We start from the raw sequence: 22,717 nt of genomic DNA on the forward strand, positions 1-22,717 counted from the left end.
CTTACTGTGACAATTGCCTCTGGAAGGTCAATTAGGATGTGCAGGCCACTCTTCAGTTGCATGGTCTTGAATATCAGTGTCTCCAGTGTGGGTAGGAGTGTGCTATGGTAACAATGATCTTCTCCCTGAAGAATGTCTAAGGCAATGACCGTACAGTACTCCCTAATGAACTGGTGTTCTCGCTCTGTGATGGCTGTCAATCCGAACTTGGACGAGATGGTGTTCAGCTCAACCATAGGAATCCCACATATACGAGCCAGGGCATCATAAAATTAGTTCCATCTTGTGGTGCATGGGACTAACAGCTTCTTTGAAATAACATCATGCACAGTCTCTGCGGCCACCGTTGACCGACTAGCCTTATTCCATAACCCTGTGCATTTTGTGGTAGCACTTCTGTAAACCGCTTTTGTTCCTGGTGTTGACAGTAACCACTTGTCAACATCAGTGCATGAAACCAGGTTCAGGGTGTGTGACGCACATCTCTGATGTGGCGGCAAAGTGATCACAACTTCATTATCATCATCATCAAACACAACAGGGGTTTGCAAGGCATCACTGATGTTGGTAAACATCACCTCATCCTCGTCATCATCAGAGTCATCCTGCTCGACTGGCTGGTACCTTTTGAAGGCCTTGACAAAATTTGAGCCATTATCTGTGACTGTTGTCGTGATCTTGTGTGATATGCCATAGGAAGAGTGGACATTGTCAAGCTCCGTTGCAATTTTGTCATGTGTATGGCGTCCCTTGAACCTCCTGCATGCCAGTGCTGCCTTACCTCGCTCCATGCTTTGCAGATTTATCCAATGTGCCGTTACGCCGAGATAACTCTTATTACATGCAGTCCAGATGTCTGCTGTGGTAGACAAATATTCCAATTTCTCAAATGTCTGTTTGAGCTCGACATTCATTTGAGCATATTGGGAGTCTATGTAGTTCGCGAACGTCTTTCTACATGGCAGGCCAACCCCTGCTCTGACCGGTATTTTGGCAACTAGTGCTCTGAATGACTCCGACTCAACCGATAATGGCAGCATATCCTCCACAACATACCTGGCTACCAGTTTGTTTAGCTCGGCCTGAGACAAAACGTGTGGAGTGGATGTGGCTGGATGTATAGGCTGGTACTACACCATGCTGCCAGAAAGTCCAAGTTGAAGGAGGATTAGTACTTCCTTGGCTAGGGCAGCAAGTGATTGCTTGTGGTGTGTAGCAGAGACTGGTGGTGGAGGCTCTAGCCTCAGTAGAACCTCACTCGTGGTTGTCTTCTGTTCTATCCTCATACTTCCTCAATAGATGGGTCCTTTGTTCCTGGTAGGTGAAGTGGGAGAGAGGGAGGTGTGTGTTTGTTACACAAAAAAAAATCTAAATGTAAAATACACATATGTATATCTATCATTGTTATTGTACATTAATATTTCCAAATACTAATTATTTAAAAAATAAATAATAATAATAAAGTAAAATAAATAATAAAGCATCATGATACAAGATTGACAGACTATAAAGCACCTGTTGAGACAACTCTTTACCAGTGGTTCTGAACATATGGGTGGGGACCCAAAAGTTGGTCAAGGAGCTGTTTTCATTGGGTCGCGAATTTGTGCTGGAAAAAACCTGTCAAAGAGTCAGTGAATACCTTTTTAAACAACTTGACAGCAAATGAGAAGATTCACCGCACACAAGAGTGCTGATTACTTTTATATTAAATGACATACTCAAACAAAGTACATGTTTTTCCCACATGGCTTCATCATGCCTCAATGTCAGAAGTTCTTCTGTTCTCCTGCCCTGTGTGTCTGGAGGGCTGTGTGTGAGTGAGTGCAGGTGGGCGTGGTTATCTCTACAGGCAGCCCAGGTGCAGACAATCTACCCCTCATCATCAAACTGTATCTACCCTGGTCTTTCACCACTCGTCTCCTGAGTATATCTCTCCGTATAACTTATAGTTCTGTGTGAACTCATGCTTGTGTGGTGCTTGTTTGCCCAAACACTAACCTCTGTGTTCTCTTCCTTAGTGATCCTGTGTTACATGCTCGTGTCTGTCTGCCTGATCGCTAGCCTGCCTGCCTGCTCACTCACCGTCTCTCCAAGAGGATTTGAACACTCCTTCCCCTTGCTCCTTTATTAGTTTTGTTGCACAATTAAATAACTGTTTAAATTGTGCTTCTGTGTTCGGAGTCTTGCTTTTGGGTCCTTACTTTTGTGCCAAGTCGTAACATCTTGTATACAACTAGAAATCATCAAACATTACATTTCACACTATATTATGTTTTTTATTCTAAATATCATCACATTATGAATTTTCTCATTTGCTGTCAAGATGATGTTTCCAGCCATCAATTGCACCATGATATACTACTGACAGACAGGGCTTCCACTTTTGGATGAGCTTTTAAACATTTTAGTTTTTTTTTTGTCACATTGCTGTGTACCATCTGACGTACACGTTGCACTCACACATTAAATAAATGTAATTGGTTAAAAAATGTCAGAACTTTGTGGGGCGTTTAACATGAAGAAGTTGGGTCCTATAGGCTACACCAGTTGAGAACCACAGACTGATCATTCAAAGTCAGCTGAAAAACTGTGAGGCAGATATGTGTAGCTCAATAGTTGGGCTCATCCCTATTATGATCGCTGGCATAAAGCCACTTGTGCAAGTAATCAAGGAATAAGACATTTGTGTCGTTAAAGGTGCAGTGAAACAGCCCAAACAAAACAGCAAATAGGCTAGTGAGTTGTATTACAAATAAAATATGATTAGTTTAAATAAATTCAAAAGAACAAAGTAGGCCCTAGACACAAATTGTAACCCTTTCCACATCACCAAGACATCTATTGACAAATGAAGCCAAATACCATCATTCTGCATATCAATAAATCGATATCCAGTCTTTGTTGAAAAATAAAGTGGGAAAAAATAATCGCCACAAGCTCAAATAAAGTAGCACGAGATGATACAGAATGGAAAAAAAAATGTTTGAAAAGTGTGATTAAATAACCCTTAAAAGTATTTTGTTTTCTGGTAATTTTGTTTAAATTATGGGTTTATTGAGTGGACTCTATGTATTTTTTTTTTGTCTAATGATTTTTTTCAAGGTACTTACAGCATTTGTTGTTGTTGTTTTTCTTTTTGATGTATTCTTTTCTAATAACATGATAATGTTGTTACTGTCTTTTGTTATTTCCTGTATTACTCAATAAATAAATAATAAAATACAAATACAATTAGCCAAGATGTGTTACCGCCATGAATAAAATACCCTAACTGTGAGCACAAATATGTGAAGAGGGGCTGCTTGTCAACAAAACAGGGTGAGTAACTGCTTGGGACGCCAGGCCAGTAGGTGGCCCCCAAGGGCTAACAAACTTTAAACCACAGCAGTGGCTCAAAATGTTCAAGTTTGGAATGACAGTAGGAAACCTCCCTAAGGGGCCCCATCTGACAGCACCGACTGTCTTGCCTTGCTTAGCATCTCATGCATAAGTTCAAATCAAAGTTTCCCAACAAAAGTTAGTGAAATAAAAAGGAATGATCTGTCTGGGTGTGAAAAAAGAAAGAGGAAGAGTGTCGGGACACTGGCAGACATAATAATGGTTTGAGGGGGCCCCAATATTTTTTTTCCTATAGGGCCCCAACAGACTCTAGAATCGCCACTGGATATAGCTTCATAATATAGCCGCACTTCATTAAAACAAATGGGTTTTTCAGTAAATGGAGTTAAGTTATTTAATTCTCTAGATATTCACTTAAAATGCTGCTCAACTATTACTAAATTTAAAAGGATGTATAAAGAAAAAGTTATGGGAAATTATTAATTTATTGAGTTACTCTAACACTGTGATGATTGTATTTGACTGTTTTCTTTGGTATTGTTGATTTATTTTTGATTTGTGAAGGAAAAAATGAAAAAAAAACAACGACAACAGGTTAGCAGGTTATTCTGTTTCAACAGTAGCCTATTTTGTGTTATTAAGAAAGGGCCAGGTAAGTAAACAACAAAGGGTGTTAGTCTGTGGAACAACTGTGATGATGAGCTGAAAAAATGCAACACTATATTCAAACAAACAAAAAACTCTTCAGGAATAAGATATTGAATATGAACTGGAGCAGTGATTTTTTGTTTTTCTGTTTTCTGTTTTGTTATTTCTTGTCTGACGGTTTTGGCTCATTTATTCCCATTATTTTCTTATTATTTTGTCCAAAAATTAATTTTTTTAACATCATACACTGATGGATGAAAAAATATTTTTTTATTTTTCTGTGAATAATGCATAAAATAAGAGGGGGTAGGACCAGAAACGTTTTTAACTTCTTCCTATCCCTTTTGAACATGAACGTGTTATTTTAGTTATTTATTTGTTGCTAAGGTTTTTTTTTCCTTTCTTATTGCTTATACTTTTTATTTTGTGTTTGTATTATATTAACATGTTCAATAAATTGCCTAATAAAAGAGATTAAAAAAATAAAAAATAAAAAATACATTTTATTTAATTCGAAAGTCTTTCATATAAGTTAGGTGTTGTATAGGCTAATTGTATTAATTTGACCTTTTTTCTTCTTTATTTCGCCATGATGTGTGCGCCACAAGCCAAGCACGGTGATTTGACAGACATGTATTTTGGCCATCACGTAATGCCGTAGTTGGAAAGATGGCGGCCCTGGCGCTGGTTAGCCGTCCTGTGAGTGCCCTTCCAAAGATTTCAAGTGAGTACCGTCAACACAGCGGACATTTCATAATAACAAAAACGTCTTAGTCCAAACTGTTTATATGTTATTAATCTTTACATGCGTGTAATTTCTGCGCAGGCGCAAAGTTAGACCGCACACTCTGCTCCAGTGACCTTGCTAACAGGCTCGGCTAGCTAGTCACTGCTAGCAAGGGCTTTAGCGAGTTATAGCTCAAAATTTGAGCTATAACTCACTAAAGTGTTCATGAATTCTTCTAAATATGTTACCTGGACATCCAAACACCTGAATATAGTTGTTAGTGTATGCGTTAATAATTAAAGTATAGTGAAATATGGGAGCTGAGCTGAGCTTTGGCTGTCATTTCTCCAGTTCTCGTCTTTGACAGTCTTAGCTTTCAACGCTTTCTGCTTTAAAAGAAATGTAAATAAAGCTTTGAAAGGTTGTCACTGTGAATTGATAAAAGAACGGTCTCTTAGTTGTGTCACTGACTGATCTGATACCATTCAAATAACGTTATGTCCTATATTTTACTCAATAACATGAACCTTACTGATTTTAAAATCTAATATCATGCAGAGTTTATCCACTCTCACAGCTCGAGGTCTCCTTTCAAGATTTATTAAGATGCATTCATCCTTTACATGCCCTCATGCTCCTGTTGTTTTGTTTTACATTTCTATCCACCAGTCAATAGTAGAAGAAAAGCCCACAGCCAGCTCCCTCTCAGTCCTCTGACAAGTGGAAATACTTTATTCTCTGTCATGAGGAAAAAATATCACAATCACGATTTTATCAGGAGGTGATAACAATTTACAATTTGTTCTGGGAGGTCTCCCCCAGAACATTTTTAGCCCATAAAATGCTCTTGTAAACCAGTGTACTTCTAGTGATGAAAGATACATCAGAAAACTCAAAGTACTCTGTTTTTTGATTCTCTGATTTGTTTTTGTTGAAATTTTCAAAATCCAAAACAAAAAACACCAACAAGAATTTATATTTTTAGACACTTCAAAACCATCATTACCCCTTTACATTTTCTGAAGATTATTTCCTTTTTATAGAGATGGAATTGGAAATAACAGGAGCTTTCCCTCCATTCTCATCATTTTGTATGCACATCATTGCCTAATGTCTCTTGCTTTTAATTGTTAAACTCCTGCACACTGACTCAATTGTACAAATGACTGATACCTAAACAGTGCAAATGTAATTTTTAAAACTTTGTTACTTTTCAGTACTATTGATCTTTAACATTTCAGAGATTGTATCCTTTTAAAACATGTTGTATGTAGAGTTTTTATGCTGCATATCATTCATATTCTTGCACATTCATTCATACACTGATGCCACACTAATCACAAGGTCGTTCCCTGTTCTATAGCAATAAATACCTCTACAAAAAAAAATACAGTGTTAACAATACTGAAGGGGGGATATATTGTTTTAGAAGTTTCAGCATGCAGCAAATTAGCACTTCTTGCATGGCGCTGATCAAATGCTGCTTGGGTTCCTCTCTTCTCTACAGGTAGCTGCTGCCCTGCTGTTCTGTCAGCGGCCTCTGTCTCCACAGTCCAGCAGAGGAAACTGCACCATGCTGTCGTCCCCAAAGGGAAAGGAGGACGCTCCTCCTCCAGTGGAATAGCAGCAACAGTGTTTGGTGCCACAGGATTTCTGGGTCGATATGTCGTCAACAGGCTGGGTGGGAAAATAAATCTATCCTATACATCTATGCTATTTTTTATTTAATATTTTTCAGTCAACGTGTGTATTTTTCTTACAAGCTACAGTTGGCTAAAATCACATCCTGTTTCCAATTTCCATGAAAAGGTTATCTTAGGAATTAAACATTTCATTATGTTATGTTTATTGATTAAAGGAAGAATGTGCAACTTTTCGATCCAGTAGATGTCGACTCGCCCTTGAGCACCAGCATGAAACCAAATTTACCATAACTATTCTGAAGCCTCCGCTCTCCTCCAGTGGCACACCTCCAACCCCTCTCCACTCGCATTCGCACGAAGGAGTTATAAATTACACTGACCATTAAGCGCAAGGGGCGAACAAAATCGTCCTTTGCTCGACCTGCACCTGCCTGTTTCCTGCATTGTTGTGTTAGCAGGCTAATGTTAGCACACTTTGGTTAACTCATAAATATGATGTAAACACTGCACTGACAACAGAACAGCTGGCACGACTCACGCTTCTCACTCATTGTAGACAGTCATGACTCAGAGAGACTGTTACAGAGGATATATATGGGATATTTATGCGTAAAATGTTGCACATTCTTCCTTTAATAAGTGTGGTCTCGGATGATGTCAACATGATATCCCAACATCGTCTCCAGTTAATCCAGAATGCTGCTTCTCGAGGACTCACCAGGTCAAACAAACGGTCTCACATCACTCCCTTACTGAAATCTCTGCACTGGCTCCCTGCTGCTTGTAGGATAAAGTTTTAAAATCTCACCCTCACTTTCAGAGCTCTTCATAGTCAAGCCCTAGAAGATTTTTCAGAACTCATTCACCTGTATTCACCAAACTGTTCGCTAAGGTCCAACACCTTACACCTGCTGTCTGTCCCACAGACACATTTTATGACTCGTGGTGATCATAGCACCAGTTCTCTGGAATTCCCTGCCTATCTAGTTACGTTTTTACTGACTGAGTCCTTCAAAAAGCCGCTAAAAATGTCAATATTTAGACAGGCATATTGGTAATCATGTCCACCCAGTCTACCCATTAATCTATGTATTACTTTGCCAAATATCATTCCTGGTCATAGCCAGATTTTATTCTGTGTCGGTCCATGAACTCCTCGTTTGTTCCTTTTTTTAAATTATATGTATGTAGTATTTTGTTGATGTAAAGCACTTTGAGACCTTTGTCTGTAAAAAGGGCTTCATAAATAAACTTTACTTACTTACTTTCATACATAAAGGATGTTAATAAATCATGTTCAAAGGGTAGTCAGCAGCCCAGCCAGGACTTATGGAACCTTTTTCACAAAATTATTAGAAACTCGATTTATCCACACAGTTTAACAAGTGAAGCAAGCAAGCATGTTAGATGGCATTGCCACTGTCGTACCTTCATTTGTATTCAGTTAATGATGTTCATTTATATGTATGTCGATAAATATAGTAGTTAAAGTGGAAGATGGTATACATAGGTGAAGATATTGGTTATAGAACTCAATGACTGACATCAGTAGTTTGATCACTGCTATTGAAAGCCAGCCTTGTGTAGCCTTTTCCTTGTGATTAAAAGATGTGGTTTAAAGTTGTTTCTTTACTTAATTTTCAGGTCGTATGGGCTCTCAGATCATAATCCCTCACCGCAATGATCAGTATGACATCATGTACTTCAGGCCCATGGGTGATCTGGGGCAAATCATTTTCATGGTAAGCTCCAGACAGACACAAAGCGTCTTGCAGAAATGTTACAACAATTGTTGATGATAGATCGCCAGTCGACATGTAAATACACATTAAGAGCCTTTAATGGAGTTAAAATGTTCTGTTGGTGTTGCCTCATTGCCGCAGGAGTGGGATGCCAGGAACAAAGACTCCATCAAGCAGGCGCTGGAGAACTCCAATGTTGTCATCAATCTTGTGGGCAGAGAGTGGGAGACGAGGTATACCTGAAGGCTCGAAAAATGTCTGAAAGCATCTTAGACATTTATATTTTGTCTTTTGCATATAATATAATTTCAAGGTGGCTTGGTTTTTGCAGATGTTGCTGAACAGCTTTGTAAGATGACATGCAAATATGTTTCTCTTTGTTTGTAGGAACTACAGCTTTGAGGATGTCTTTGTGAACATCCCACAGCAGATCGCCAAGGCAGCTAGAGGGGCCGGCGTCACAAAGTTAATTCACATGTCTCACCTCAATGCTGATATCCGCAGCACATCCAAATACCTGAGGAATAAGGTATGACTGTTTTTATGATGCAATGCAGATCTTTCTTACTCACTCACAGAAACAATTGGGTGTTAGTTTGTTATAAGCATACTAAGGTTGGCTATTTTAAGTAGTTTTCACATTGAGTACTGGCATTTGATTATTAAAGGTTATCCAAGTACAAAAGCAGCTCCAACAAGCCTCGGATCTTCAGCTGCTGCTCTGAAGTGGGTCAGTGTGCTGACCGCAGTGTGCCAGTCTTCAGAACTGTGTGTCTATGGGACAGATTATAGTTACCATGCCATCACTTTGCAGATAAGCTCCCAATTTCACATTGTTTTCCTCATACATTTTCTGCTGCCTGTGATGTTAGATCGTGTGATGTGGGACTGTAAATTTAAATCGTTATCACCATATATTTATAATTTTTACCACAAGTATCTGTCCAGAGTTTCATTGGTTTGTCATTGTCGTCACTGCGCTATAGTGTATCTTAAAGGGTAAGGAAGGTTCATCTTAAAGAACTCAGCTCAGCATTGTGTATAATTCTCCTTTAACCATAGGCTGTAGGAGAGCAAGCAGTGCGGGATGAGTTTCCTGATGCCATCATCATGAAGCCCTCTGAGGTCTTTGGGAGGGAGGACCGATTCTTCAACTATTACGCAAGTAAGACAGTTTGTGTGTGTTTGTTTTTTTGTCATCCTTTGACAATCACATGCCTGGTACACTAATGCTAATATTTAACTTGAAATCTTTTTCAGACATGCGCTGGTTTGGGAATGCTGTTCCACTCATGGGCATGGGGAAGAAGACTGTGAAGCAGCCTGTTTATGTAAGTTTTCTGGGAGGAAGACATACATATAATGTTATGATGTTGCATGTCCAAACTAAACCCCGGCCACAGTTGTTGGCGAAATCCCTTGCTGTGGTCTCCTGCTGCTCTGAGCGAGATGTTATGAACTTTGCGAGACATGGCCAGAAAGTGACGTCAGGTTCTGCCGACGTATCAGAGCAAAGCATAGAGCAAAGTTATTGGACACGCTCACCCTGGCAGCTCTTTCAAAGACACACTCACCCGGAAGCTCATTTAAATTTCCCTGCAACTGCAAACAGAGCTGGCATATTGGAGGGAAGTGGGGAGGTGGAGAGGGGGGCCTTAAGAGACGGCAGCTGAAATGAACCGCTTCAGGCGGAGGATGAATTTAGGGATTTTGCTGACGCCAGTATCAGATAACTGAAGAGATTTTTGGGCTGCACATCTCCCAACACTACTCAACAAGTGTCCCATTCTGACATGATTAATGGTGAAAGTGAGCATGATAAATCTCCTTTAAAGAAGTGTAAACTTCTAGAAATAACTCAACACAATTAGAGGTTTGCTGGTTGTAAAATCACAGAGGTTATTTGTTTTGATTCTATAATGAAGCCATCCTTGCCTGCAGAAGAGAAACTGATTGCAAAGACAAAAAACTACTACTCTCAGTAGTTGTAGTGTTGCAAGATAACAAGCCTCAAACATGTTTACTTGTGTCCGATTCAAAGTTTAGAGTTCCATTGTAAGTTTTAAAACTTTTACAGTGGCCACAGTGTTCAATCTCTGTGTTTACACCAGTCCCATTTTATCTCAAGAAAACAACACGTTTCTACAGAACAACATGAAATCAACTGAGCTGTCTCTTTTCTCCCACAGGTGGTGGATGTGGCCAAGGCCATTATCAACGCTGTCAGAGATCCTGACGCTAATGGAAAGACATACGCATTAGTTGGGTAGGTGGTTAGCATATTATTAATGTATGCCATAAAGTTCAGTAAACATTGACATTGCAAAAGCATAGATAACTAAGTTATTCAGAGTTGGAGCAAATATTGTCGAGGTCGGGATGACCCTCAGGATAAAGATGATGTGATTTAAATAGTTTTGCTTTTACAGGTTTATCAGTTAGAAAACCATCCACACTAAAAGTAAATTTAACTTTTATTTAAATGACTGTATTTACAAAAATGCAGTAGAATCAGGCGTCAGGGTCCTTTACTCTCTAAGTTACATGAATAACTACTGTTATGTCTTAGGTTAATGGGCACTGTATATTTATCTGTGATAAAATGTAAATTGAATAAAACTTGTATTTTCTATTGGATGCATTCATTATGGTAAGTTCTAACTTTTCCTCTTGTTTTCTAGTCCCAACCGTTACCTCCTCTATGACCTGGTAGAGTACATCTACGCTGTGGCACACAGGTCTTTTCTGCCCTACCCCCTGCCCCGCCCACTCTATCAGTAAGTGCATTTACATGTTTGTTTTTTTAGTTACATCTTTTAGATAAAACTGACTTGAATGGATCACTCTGTCGAGCTCTGAACTACAAAAATGGCTAAAGGAGCAATATGTAACTCTGACACCTAGTGTTTGAAATGGGTACTGCAGTCCACATTTCAAATATTGGAGAGAGCTGTCTCCCCCCGCCCCTTCTCCTCCAAATCGGCCTTGTGGGGGTGCCTTAAACCACCTACCTTCTCTGGTAAAAACAAATCCAGACCAGAATCTGAACTTAGAAGGAGGACATAATGGCTGCTGCATTGTTGTCAGAGAAGCCAGCATGTTTCCTTAATGTCTGATGAGTAGGTCATTTTCTGATGTAATCCAGTAGATATTTTATGGATTGTTCCTTTAAGAGAAACACACAGGGTCTGATTAGTTTCTGGAGTTGATACTTTTTCATGTTCTGCAGAAATGTGTATCTTGTCACCTCATGTTTGTTGTTTATGTGCTGATGGAACATATAAAACACAGAATTCAGGGATGTACTTGAACCTGACACAAATAAGGACAGAGAGTGATCAACATCAGCATTGATCCAAAAAAAAAAAATACAAAATTGGTCCATTACAATAATTTATGAATTAATGTGATCTGGTTTTTCCCCCCAGCATTGTCGCTCAATTTTTCGCAATGAACCCGTTTGAGCCATGGACGACCCCCGACAAAATCGAAAGGGTAATAAAAACAAGACTTTAGTACAACAATAAAAAACACGATCACGTGATCTAACCTTTAAAGATACCAAGTAGATCATTGTTCTGTATTGTGTTTTTGTTTTACAGTTTCACCTTACAGACATGAAGTACCCGGGACTTCCTGGTCTGGAGGATCTTGGCATCACTCCTACCACTGTAGAGCAAAGAGCCATTGAGATTCTGCGCCGCCACCGCAGATTCCGTTACCTGGAGGCTGACCTGGACGAGACAAAGCCAGCCAAGACCGTCAATTATTAAACCCTGTAACAACCTCCCAACATCACATTGGCAGCCAGAGGATGTCAGTATGTCCAACTCCTCTTAAACTATATTCTGTAAATAAATGAAAAAAATATCCTCTAAGAGTTTTCTTGTTTTTATTTTTGTTTCATATATTTCAAACATCAGAGACCTAATTATGAGAGAACAATTAAACAACAATAACAGCGAAATGTCTTTGTCGATTAGACTCCATCAATACGTCTTCACTGCAGGATAGGGGACCCCCCTGATGTAGTCTAGACACTAGTGGTGGGTGTGATGGAAGTATGCAGGATGTAATGAGGAGTGGGTTTCTGAGGTGCTGGACTACAGCATTGTAGAGATGGAATGGAGGTTACTGGGGTGAAGTAGGAGGTTCACAGCGATCAAACTGACAGCGAAAGAGAGTACAGATTTTTATAATGTCAGCAGCAGGATGATTGGTCGATAGAGGTCGGTCGTGGCAGAATGTGGTTGGTTAAAGGCTTAATATGTGATTTTTCACACTTAAATGTAATAGAAATCAAGTATATCCTCTGAAAATAACTCTGAGTCATGACTGTCTACAATGAGTGTAACACCCGAGTCCCACTGTCTGTGATGTTTTCAGAGTTTTCAGAGTCCTATCTTCACTTTGTTTACATCGCCGGGACGGCTGGCTGACTCCTCCCCTCACGTATAAAAGTTGTTTAATTGAGGGACTAGAGAAAAGAAGAATAACATACTGTACTCACTGCTTAACTGTGTTTCTAGATCACGCTCATTTCAGGTAAATTTACATGCAGTGTGAAGATACGAGCATAATTAAGATCGCTAGCATTAGCATGCTAACACAACAAAGCACCGCAAGTTGTTTTGGTTTCATGCTGGTGCTCAAGGGCGACATCTGCTGGATCAAAAAATCACATATAAAGCCTTTATGTTCTTAAAGACGAAACGCTCCTGCTGATCACCTGAGCGAGAGACGGAGGGAGTGACATGAACGGATGAGTATGAAACATTCTCCCTGCGTGGACTCACGCTGCACTCCTTCAGATAAAATGTTACCTTCACACTTCCTTTACCGCGTGCATTGTCACTTTTTTTAAAGTTAAAGTTTTAAATCAGAGTTTTAAGTAATAGGTAGGAAAAAGAAACCATCAAGAAGTGTGGAGTTGGGGTGTCATGCTGCTGCTTGGGGAATATTTATTCTCCATTAAAACTATTCCAAACTTAAAGAAAAAGATGTAGAAATCAAACTAAAGGCTGAAAGAGCATGGATAAGTGTTGCATGGAAAAATGAGCAAAACTCGGTTTCCAGTTGTGAAAAGCTCCTTGAGTACTCCCAACAGAAAACTGCAGCCGATAAACATAAAGCCCTTTTACGATTGAAGTAAGAAGTAAATAACAATAACTAAGAGACTTGACTATGTGTAGATAAACAGAGGTAAGAGGCTTGACTTTAACTTGCTTTAAATGTGTCCAAGGGCAGTGGCAGTCATGGTACAGATACTTTTTTTAATATACCTGCCATTGAAGATAGATGGGCTAATAATATCAAAGGTCATAAAACAATAAGACATGCTCAAAGGGTGGTTTGGAGGCACTGCAAATACAGATGTGTACTTTGAAACCTCTGTTATATTGTTAGACGATAGTGTCTGTGTGTCTGCCTCTTTACCCTTAAGTGAGGTACAGTAACTGGTTATATCTCAGTAATGTAGTGCAATTTAAAGAAAAAAGAGGTATTGATGCCATTTCTATTTAAGCCTCATTGAACTGTGCTCAGGCATTAAGCAGATGAAAACTGAAATAATTACTAAAGCAGCATTAGGTAGACGTAAAAAGTGTTATCTTTCAGATAAGACGACGCTCCCTCTCATGCAGCTCAAGCTGTAAAGTGTGGAAAGGTAAAGTTGTCGCCATAAAAGACAGAGTGACAGTGAAGTGATTCACGATGAAGACGTATTTGCTAAAAGGTGGAATTGTTGGATCCCTTCTAATCGTTGTATACATCATCATCTTCACCACTGCAAGTTGGAAATCAGGCAGCTCCTCTCCAGAAGCGGACTCCAGCCGTCATGACGTTTTGGAGAGGAAACTGGACAGGGTTGAACGCACCCTGAAGAAGCTGGGTGAGTACATGTTCAGAAGTAACCTCAATAAGAGTCGAGGGTGTTCTTCAAAGTTCTGACTCAGTGATGTTTTCAACATGAATTCGATTGATTGAACCTTAAACAGAAAGTACTGAACACTCACATTCAGTCATTTGGTGGCCCTCCTGCATTTGTTGGGCTGATGTAATGGTTCTCAACTGATGGGTCGGGACCCAAAAGTGGGTTGGGGAGCCTTCTTCAGTGGGTACTGAATGTATACTGTTGTTTTTAAGTCACTATCTTCCTCTCTCACTCTCGTCTCTTTTCTCTCTGTCACCTTTGATGCCGTGTCAATCATTTCCTTAAACACGCTGTGCATCATGGAATAGCTCATGTAGTGCAGCCGGAGGGGGGAGGGGGCCCCGAGACAAGAGTTATAGATGAATTAGCCTTTCTTATGATTATATTTTTTGCGTAGGTGTTTCTTTTTTAAAACATAATAACTTACCACAAAGTTAAATAATAAAAAGATGAACAATTATTAAACTTGAATTTTTTTAGGGCATTTTATGGGGCCCCTGCAGTTTGGGGCTACGTCTACAAGCAAGAGTCACTCGGCTAAAAGAGTGTGCGCACATCCTAGCGAAATAGATACAGGTGTCGGACCTCTTTTGTCCTAAAATATCCAAGTTGAAATAAATGAGCTCCACATTGTAAGTTCAGTTGCATACATACTGTATACAAAGCTGGAAAATTTTAATAAATGATACATTCACAAGGAACATTTTTATCTCAAAGAACATTTTACAACAAGGGGCAGCTGTGGCTCAGTTGGTAGAGTCGTCGTCTCTCAACCAGAAGGTCAAGGGTTTGATCCCCAGCTCCTGCAGCTGCATGTCCGATGTGTCCTTGGGCAAGACACATATTATGCCTTTTCTGGTTTTATATGCTCTTTAGTGTGTTTTCCAAGTGTCCTGTGCATGTTTAGGCACATCTATTTGCAAAATTTCAAACGCGGCTTCTCCTACCTCCTCCTGTTAGCTGTAGCATTAGCTGGCTGCATGTAACGCTCGGTTCTAGCCCCCCTCGAAAAAAAATTGTCAGTGTGATATCACTGATCTAAGCCCATTGGCTCGTTGTGGCAAGCCCAGCAGCTCATGTTGCACGCCCATTAACTTCTGTAGCACGCCCATGATATGCCGTAGCACAGTAGTGCTAAGGTGCTAATGTTTTTGCTCCCCGGCCCTCGGAGCCAGAGTGGCTGAGCGACTGACCAATTACGGCAGAGCCGACAGGCCGACCAATCAGATCAGACTTGGCACACGTGGGGACTCTGAACGTGGGCACTTCTATGGTCTCACAACATAGCAACCATCAGTGTGTGAATGGATATGAAAGGGTAGGTGTGACATGCGGAGTAAAAGCGCTTTGAGTAGTCTGAAGACTAGAAAAGACTCTAGAAAAGTCCATTTACCATTTACAACTGTCAGATTGACTGTCCTCATTTAACCGATAAGGGGATTAAACCGGACATCGCTGCAGTGCTTTATTTCATTAATTCAGCTTTAAAAAATGTTTCCTTTGAACCAGAACTCTGTGTAATCACAGTTTTCCTCCAACTCTACATATTTCTAACAATACTATAGCTGACATATTCTGTCATGTTGTTGGCAAACAAGTTCAGCGCAGCTACAATTTATGCACCTTTAGTGAAAGGAGGTACACTAAAAGTATCTCTGAGTAATCTATTTTAATTTCCACAAATTGCCTGGTCGAACTGTCAGATACGTTTGTTGAGTTCTTTTGTTAGTTTAAGTTGGATATCTGGCATGCAGAGGGAGCCGATATCGATGTCCTAAATATTTGGTGTATTGAGTCCAGCATTTGTAGAATGAAACAATTCAGTGATTTAAATAGAAAAACATAAAGCGAACAACATTTATAATCTGTCATGGATAGAGAGAGAGCACATCCATCCATCCATCCATTCATCCATACATCCATTAAATCATTTCATTTCTCTCTCTTTTTATGAACATTGCCACCAAAGCAAAGCTGATAGAAGAATCTGATAAAAAGAGCTCCACCAAAGAACTTGTTAAAAGTGTGGGCCAAGAAAAACAGAAGATTGTGATTCCGAAGTTATATCCCGACTCCATCCTGTTTGAAAAGTGGGGTGACGGCCTGTCAGAGCAGGAGCAGAAAGAGGCTGAAGCTCTGTTTCATCTCTATGGATACAACGTCTTCCTAAGTAATCAGCTGCCACTCGACAGGAAGCTTCCAGAGACAAGGGATAGCAGGTAAGTTTTTTCACACGGGTTAAAAAATGCTCTTCGTGGCTTCATTTGCTTTTTGGCACATTTTAGGTCTCTTTAAAACCCTCTTTAAACAAACATTACAATTTGCTCAAGATTCCTATTTTTTTTTAAACAATTTATACAACCCTGGTTGTTCGCTGCTTAAGAATTGTACGATGGCTGCAATCTCACCGAACTGTAAAAAATATATTCTTTAAGAGAAACAAGCTGCATATTAAGAAACGTTGCAAATGCAAAAGTGCCACCTCCATCCAAAACAAGTGCATCGTTAGAATCGGGCTGGGTTTTTAAACCTGCAGCAAAAAAAAAGCCCAAACAAATGCATTACCAGCAAGCACTGCAAATAAGCAAACAGTGTGTGCAACAGGAAAAGTCTGCATGACCACACAAGAACTCAGGGCCTGATGGGATCACTAAGTGGTTATTGATTATCAGACATTAAGATCAGAAACACCACCAGAGCAGAATTTCTCTGACTGCTGTGCAAAAACACAACATGCACAAAAAGATACACAACTTATGTTCCTGACTTTGTTCAAACCAGCTCATATTTTATGGAGAACTGTTTTCTGATGGACAGGTAGCTTTGTAAAATTAAACATCCATGCTCAGTGTGGATGCTGTTAGCTCAGTTAGCTGCACAACTAGCAAAACTAAAAACTAGTGGTGTGTTTACTCCTCTAACTAGATGTTCTGTTTAGACGGAAGGGAGTTCCATGTTTTCCCGATCAGGGCAAAGGTGGGCGTACCTGGGACTACAGTGACGACAGTGATGGTAGAATTAGAATAGATGTTCTCCTTGAGTGGGAGTTCAAGATCCCTTGGATCTCTGGAGCCAAACCTAGCAAGTTAATCACCTCAATACTACGTCCCCTGTGATCAATTATTTTCTAGTAATTTATGTTTAAAATACAGTTCCAAGTAGAATCTCTGCAGGCCGTCAGCTTTTCCATTGTGATGATAGGATATGCAGCATTTTGCTGTTGCATGTTCTTATCTGGATTTGTTTCAGTTGCAGCATGATTGCCTAAGTGTTGGACTAATGATCATGCTTTTAATTTGGCAATGTTTATGAATGTGCAGCCCATTTCTCCTCACTCACGTCTTTTGGATAGTTCCAGTGTGTTTGCAGGTGTTGACCACAGACCAACTCTCAATCAGAAAACTTCTGGGGTGTTACTGATTTAAAGTATGGTGTAGCTGGTGGCGCGGTGGTAGGTGTGTGCGCATGTATGGAGGCTGTTTTCAAGCAATTGTTTAAAGCTTGCTTTAAAAAGAGGCTAAAGACTTGAACATGTGCCAAAACAGAGGAAAGAAAGCTCTCAGAGCATCTTCAAACCTGTAATTTATGTGTTTTTGAATTTGCATAACTTCTGAATTTGCACCCCATCTCTTCAAATGCAAAACTTTTGGACCGTTGCAACGTGTTTGTGCTTGTCAACCACCGTAGAAGAGTGACTTTTTTTTTTTTAACGTTTCACACCATTTTAGATGTTGGACAAAGAAATACCCGAAGACCCTGCCGAATGTCAGCGTGGTGCTGATCTACGTAAACGAGGCTCTCTCTGTCATTCAAAGAGCTATAAGAAGTATTATCAACCGCACTCCAAATCACCTGCTGAAGGAAATCATCCTGGTGGATGACTACAGCACTTACAGTAAGTATAATAAAGAACTTTTAATTAAGCATGATTTAAAATGTCAGAATAATTTTGATCAGCACCGATCACTTCTGTTCAGTTAATCACTCTGCTACTTTGCATTTGTAGATGTTTGTAAATGTTATCTAAGAAGTCATCTGTAGACCTTAATTCACAGATTTGACTGTGATCTATTCTTTCAGATGACCTTGGAGAAGGTTTAGAAAACTACATAGGCGAGATTCACAAGGAGCAGCCTGGCCTCATTAAGAAAGTCCGACATAACCGTCAAATGGGCCTGTCCCAGTCCAGGCTCACGGGTTGTGAGCACGCTTCAGGGGATGTTGTTGCCATCTTGGATGCCCATATTGAAGTCGCAGAGGGATGGTATGGGTCAAATAATACAATGACTTTACTTTATAATGGGGGCGGCTGTGGCTCAGTTGTCACCTCTCAACCGGAAAGTCGAGGGTTCGATCCCCAGCTGGGCAACATGTCCGATGTGCCCCAATTGCTCCCGCTGCTATGAATGGGATTAGTTACTTCTGATGGATGATACTACATGGTGATCACTACCATCAGTGTGTGAATGTGTAGGTGTGACATGCAGTGTAAAAGTGCTTTGAGTAGTCAGAAGACTAGAAAAGCACTATATAAGCTCAAGTCCATTTACCATTGCTCCTGAAAGCCTTTCAATGCCTGAACTTTATTGCATTAGAATAGTCGAGCCAGGAAGAAAAAAATGCATGGATGTTTTTTTTTTTTTTAAGTCGTCTGGAGAAGTTGCACCAAATAGGTTGCAAATAAGTAGTACGAGTATGATGCATCACTTTATTTAAGGACAAACAAGAATAGAAAGTGGGCAAGTAAAAAAATAATTAATTGTTACTGTCAAGTACTGGTGAGCTCATTATTCACAGACTATCACACTCATGATCTAGCTTTAGCTCTTTCCTCATTATATTCCCTGGTTACTGCTACTCAAAATGTTGTGTACTTCTTACATGGGTTAAATACTAAAACAATTCTCTAACAGATTCATTTCAGCACGTCCCCCGAAGGTTATAACTCTTGTTTACTCTCTGGCGTCCTCTCCAGGGCAGAACCTTTGCTGGCCAGGATCAAAGCGGACAGGACAGTGGTGGTGTCCCCTGTGTTTGACAAGGTCCATTTTGATGACCTTCATGTGGAAAGATACATCCCAGCGTCTCATGGCTTTGACTGGGCTTTGTGGTGCATGTATGAGAGCTTTGGCAAAGAGTGGTATAAGATGGATGACGAATCTCGGCCTGGGAAGTATGTTGAATACATTCTCATTAGAATTTGGTCCTAAAAAAATAAACTTTGACAAAAGGTATTTTAGATTTGTGAGGGAGGAAGAAAGCATTGTTTTGTTCTGAAAATTAAACAAATATAGTTGTTAAGATTTGAGTTTTTGCAGTGATGTTATGTTCATCAATTTGGTTTAACTTTACTCTTGAGATTTATCTTAATCTTGATTTTATCAATAATATAAAAAGGCCGTCACCTGATCTTATCCCAAACTAAAACCTTCTTTCTCAGGAGCCCCTCTGTTATGGGCATTTTTGCCGCAGACAGAGTCTTCCTTGGAGAAATTGGCGGGCTTGATGGAGGGATGACAGTTTACGGGGGAGAAAATGTTGAACTTGGGATTCGTGTGAGTAGTTGTTAAAAACACATCTTGAGGAGTAAAAGGTTAAAGATCTGCTTCTTCACTAACAATCCCCTGACCTCTGCTTTGACTGCACAGGTGTGGCTGTGTGGAGGAAGTGTCGAGGTCGTGCCTTGCTCCAGGGTCGCCCACGTTGAGAGGGCATATAAACCGTATGCACCTGATCTGGACTCTGCGATGAGGAGAAATGCCTTAAGGGCTGCAGAAATCTGGATGGATGATTACAAGAAGAATGTGATCATTGCCTGGAACCTTCCTCTCAAGGTTGGCATAATGATTTATTTCCTGAATGAATTTAAGTTTCTTTTGGGCCTTTTTGCCTCCCTTGGATAGGACAGCTGAAGAGCGTCAGGTGCACAGAGTGGGGGACGAAATGCAGCAAAGGGCCGAGGTCGGATTCCAACGCACGGCCTCAGTGATGTGGACTTAAGCCTCTGTACATGTGGAGCACTACATAACGGCTAGCCTATCAGGGGCCCCACCTAATCGTTTTTTTGTGGCAAAAATAAATACAGCTAAATAAAGTCATTGAAAGATTTGTTCAGACGCAAAAGCCAGACAGCAGAAACATGATGATTAAACAGCACACTTAAATAAAATGTACAAATAACAACCCACAAATACACAGTTTATTTTAAGATATTCAGCCCTGCAGTTCACTCCTCTCAATCCGATGTGTGGCAAAGCAGCAAATGAAACATCAGCAAGTTTAACATGAAAAGCTGCCATTCGAGCGAGCATTACCAAACGTATTGACTCAGATGTTGTACTGTTTATTCCACCTTCTGGTTTATGACACGTAGAATCATGGCATTGACATCGGAGACGTGTCGGAGAGGAAGGAGCTCAACGAGAAGATGAAATGTAAACCCTTCCAGTGGTACCGGGACAATGTTTATCCCAGTCTGGAAAAATGGGATAACATCTTAGGGTATGGTATGGTAAGGGCCATTTTCACATCACTAATTTGCTGATGCAATACTTTAATAAATTAAAAAAACTTTAAATATGTATTTGTGTATGTATTTAAAAGTGTTAGATAAGTGAACCTGACTTATTTGTGCAGTGATTTCAGGATCATGAATCAGGTTTCAAAGATCTACAATAATAAATGAGTTCTATGTTTCATGAGTATAATACATTTAGCAATACAACGTCCTACTACTGAGTCCTCAATAAAGATCACACGCGTCATTCAATCCCTCTCTTAACACCGTCCTGATCTGTACAGCTGCAGAACAATCTTCTTAAGAAGTATTGTGTGGACCAGGGAGCTGTTCCAGGAAACATCCCCATCCTGTATGAATGCAACTTCATGCAGCCACAGGTAACTCATGAAGATGAGCAGAATAAGTGAGCCTTCAAATTATGATAACAATAAATCAGACGATTGAATTCTAACTTTTCATTCTCACCAGCTCTGTTACTACAACACAGAAAGTGAAATCATCATCGGGGGACTGAAATCTCACAAATACAACAACAACCGTTGCCTGGTGGATCCAGGCTCAGGCAGCTATCCCACCCTGCAGGACTGCCAGGTGGCCAAACAAAACCAGCTTCACATGCATTGGGACTTCAAACAGGTAAGATGTCAGCTGGCAGCAATTAAGTTGTTATTTCAGTTATTTTTTTGCTGCATCTTTGCAGGTACAAGTGCTTATAAGTAAAAAAAAAAGTTAGAAAAGTTAAACCCATACACAGGCTCAAATGTTATAGATCATCGTATGCATCCATCTAAAAGCTGCTCTCTCTTGATGACACATTTGCAGGGTGAAGCCATCAGAAACAAAGCGACCCAGAGATGTCTTGAGGTCGCTCAGGGAGAAAACCTTTTTTATGCTCTCATAATTCAGCAGTGCAGCGGACAGAGCTGGAGGATCCAGCATCTCTTCACAAGTTTTTAGCTCAAGTAAACTGAACACTGAACAAGGTATTGACAACATGATGAAATAGAAACTTTTGGTGGAACAGTGATCAGTTCTGTTGCCTCACAGAGAGGAGGTTCCTGGTTTGAATCCCCGTCTGACAGGACCCTCTCAGTGTGGAGTTTGCATGTTCTCCCCGTGCATGTGTGGGTTCTCTCCGGGTACTCCAGCTTCCTCCCACAGTCCAAAGACATGCTCGTAATTGGTGACTCTAAATTGCCCGTATAGGTGTGAATGTGAGTGTGGCTGGTTGTCTGTCTCTATATTTCAGATTGACTGGCGAATAGTCCAGGGTGTACCCCGCCTCTCGCCCAGTGACATCTGGGATCGGCTCCAGCCCCCGCTGTTTCAAACAGGAAAAGCGGTAAATTATGGATGGATGGATGGATGGAAATAAACTTTTGGTGCTGGCTAACAGACAGTCAAAGTGTGAACTGCTAGGCTTCTGGTTAATGGAGGGACACCTGGGAGTTCAGGCAGGCTGCACTGAGTTCACAGAGGAGCTGCAATCTTTACAGTCACTCCCATGTCAAAGAGAAAAGGGATTCAAGTTAAGGGGGCATTCAAATTTAGTATCTGCCCGACACTGAAAAGTTTGTGTTTGTCAAGATGTGATGTGAAACTGTGGAACAAACTGAGTGAAGATCTGAAGCAAAGAAGGAATGTCATCCAGTTCAAAAAGGAATATAAATAAATCATGTAGATGAGGTACAGGGATGAGGAAGGATCATCATATACACTGCAGATTCGTCTGTAATTATTCAGTTTCATATATTAGTTGTGGGTTTATTTGATACTACTTATGTATTATTGTATGTTGTATAATTAATTACAATCAAGTTGAGTTAAAATTATTAAATCAGTTTTAACTTCTTCCTACTCCTTTTCAGTCATTTAAAATGTATGAGCAAATGAACGAGTACGACTGACTTTTCCTTCTTTTGTTGTGTACTTATTGTATTTGTTTTCTACATATTTTTAACTACAGCTATTGTTTTTGTTGTTTTTTTACATGTTGGAAATAAAGAATATCAATCAAAGCTATGCTGCTACACCAATACTGCAGTCATACTTTTAGCCCCAGCACCACCCAGTATCAACCATAGACTGTAAGTCCATGGTATCGACCTGCACCCCCCGTACAGTGTGTGCCAGTGATGACAATAACTAATCAGACCTATTTTG

General features: G+C 40.1%; 2 protein-coding genes across 3 annotated transcripts; both read left to right on the plus strand.

Moving 5' to 3' along the window:
- Positions 1–4,607: 4,607 nt before the first annotated feature.
- Positions 4,608–11,980, plus strand: ndufa9a (NADH:ubiquinone oxidoreductase subunit A9a). The gene is made up of 11 exons (XM_061036754.1): positions 4,608–4,714; positions 6,225–6,398; positions 8,005–8,102; positions 8,244–8,335; positions 8,490–8,631; positions 9,165–9,267; positions 9,363–9,433; positions 10,292–10,368; positions 10,784–10,879; positions 11,531–11,597; positions 11,705–11,980. The coding sequence occupies exons 1-11, from the start codon at positions 4,660–4,662 to the stop codon at positions 11,873–11,875; spliced, it is 1,146 nt and encodes a 381-aa protein (XP_060892737.1). The 5' UTR covers positions 4,608–4,659; the 3' UTR covers positions 11,876–11,980.
- Positions 11,981–13,530: 1,550 nt separating this feature from the next.
- On the plus strand, positions 13,531–21,947 carry LOC132973323 (probable polypeptide N-acetylgalactosaminyltransferase 8). Of its 2 annotated transcripts, none has more exons than XR_009672981.1 (11): positions 13,531–13,992; positions 16,004–16,253; positions 17,763–17,929; positions 18,115–18,298; positions 19,010–19,207; positions 19,475–19,589; positions 19,683–19,868; positions 20,408–20,545; positions 20,836–20,931; positions 21,042–21,190; positions 21,377–21,515. XR_009672981.1 is itself a non-coding variant. In XM_061036740.1 (11 exons), the coding sequence occupies exons 1-11, from the start codon at positions 13,815–13,817 to the stop codon at positions 21,509–21,511; spliced, it is 1,815 nt and encodes a 604-aa protein (XP_060892723.1). In that variant the 5' UTR covers positions 13,531–13,814; the 3' UTR covers positions 21,512–21,947. The 2 variants fall into 2 exon arrangements, 1 of the variants encoding a protein (XP_060892723.1); XM_061036740.1 differs by having other exon boundaries at positions 21,023–21,190; positions 21,377–21,947.
- Positions 21,948–22,717: the final 770 nt, after the last annotated feature.

This window comes from Labrus mixtus, chromosome 4, assembly GCF_963584025.1.
Source record: "Labrus mixtus chromosome 4, fLabMix1.1, whole genome shotgun sequence".
In the NCBI taxonomy this organism is placed as follows: domain Eukaryota; kingdom Metazoa; phylum Chordata; class Actinopteri; order Labriformes; family Labridae; genus Labrus; species Labrus mixtus.

What these genes read in the sequence shown, in the direction of transcription:
- ndufa9a (XM_061036754.1), top strand. Translation starts at nt 4,660, where the DNA reads ATGGCGGCCCTGGCGCTGGTTAGCCGTCCTGTGAGTGCCCTTCCAAAG. An exon ending in ATTCTTCAACTATTACGCAA is followed by an intron (nt 9,268 to 9,362) that starts GTAAGACAGTTT and finishes AATCTTTTTCAG; the next exon opens with ACATGCGCTGGTTTGGGAAT. An exon ending in CTGCCCCGCCCACTCTATCA is followed by an intron (nt 10,880 to 11,530) that starts GTAAGTGCATTT and finishes TTTTCCCCCCAG; the next exon opens with CATTGTCGCTCAATTTTTCG.
- LOC132973323 (XM_061036740.1), top strand. Translation starts at nt 13,815, where the DNA reads ATGAAGACGTATTTGCTAAAAGGTGGAATTGTTGGATCCCTTCTAATC. An exon ending in ACATCTTAGGGTATGGTATG is followed by an intron (nt 20,546 to 20,835) that starts GTAAGGGCCATT and finishes TGATCTGTACAG; the next exon opens with CTGCAGAACAATCTTCTTAA. An exon ending in TGCATTGGGACTTCAAACAG is followed by an intron (nt 21,191 to 21,376) that starts GTAAGATGTCAG and finishes ACACATTTGCAG; the next exon opens with GGTGAAGCCATCAGAAACAA.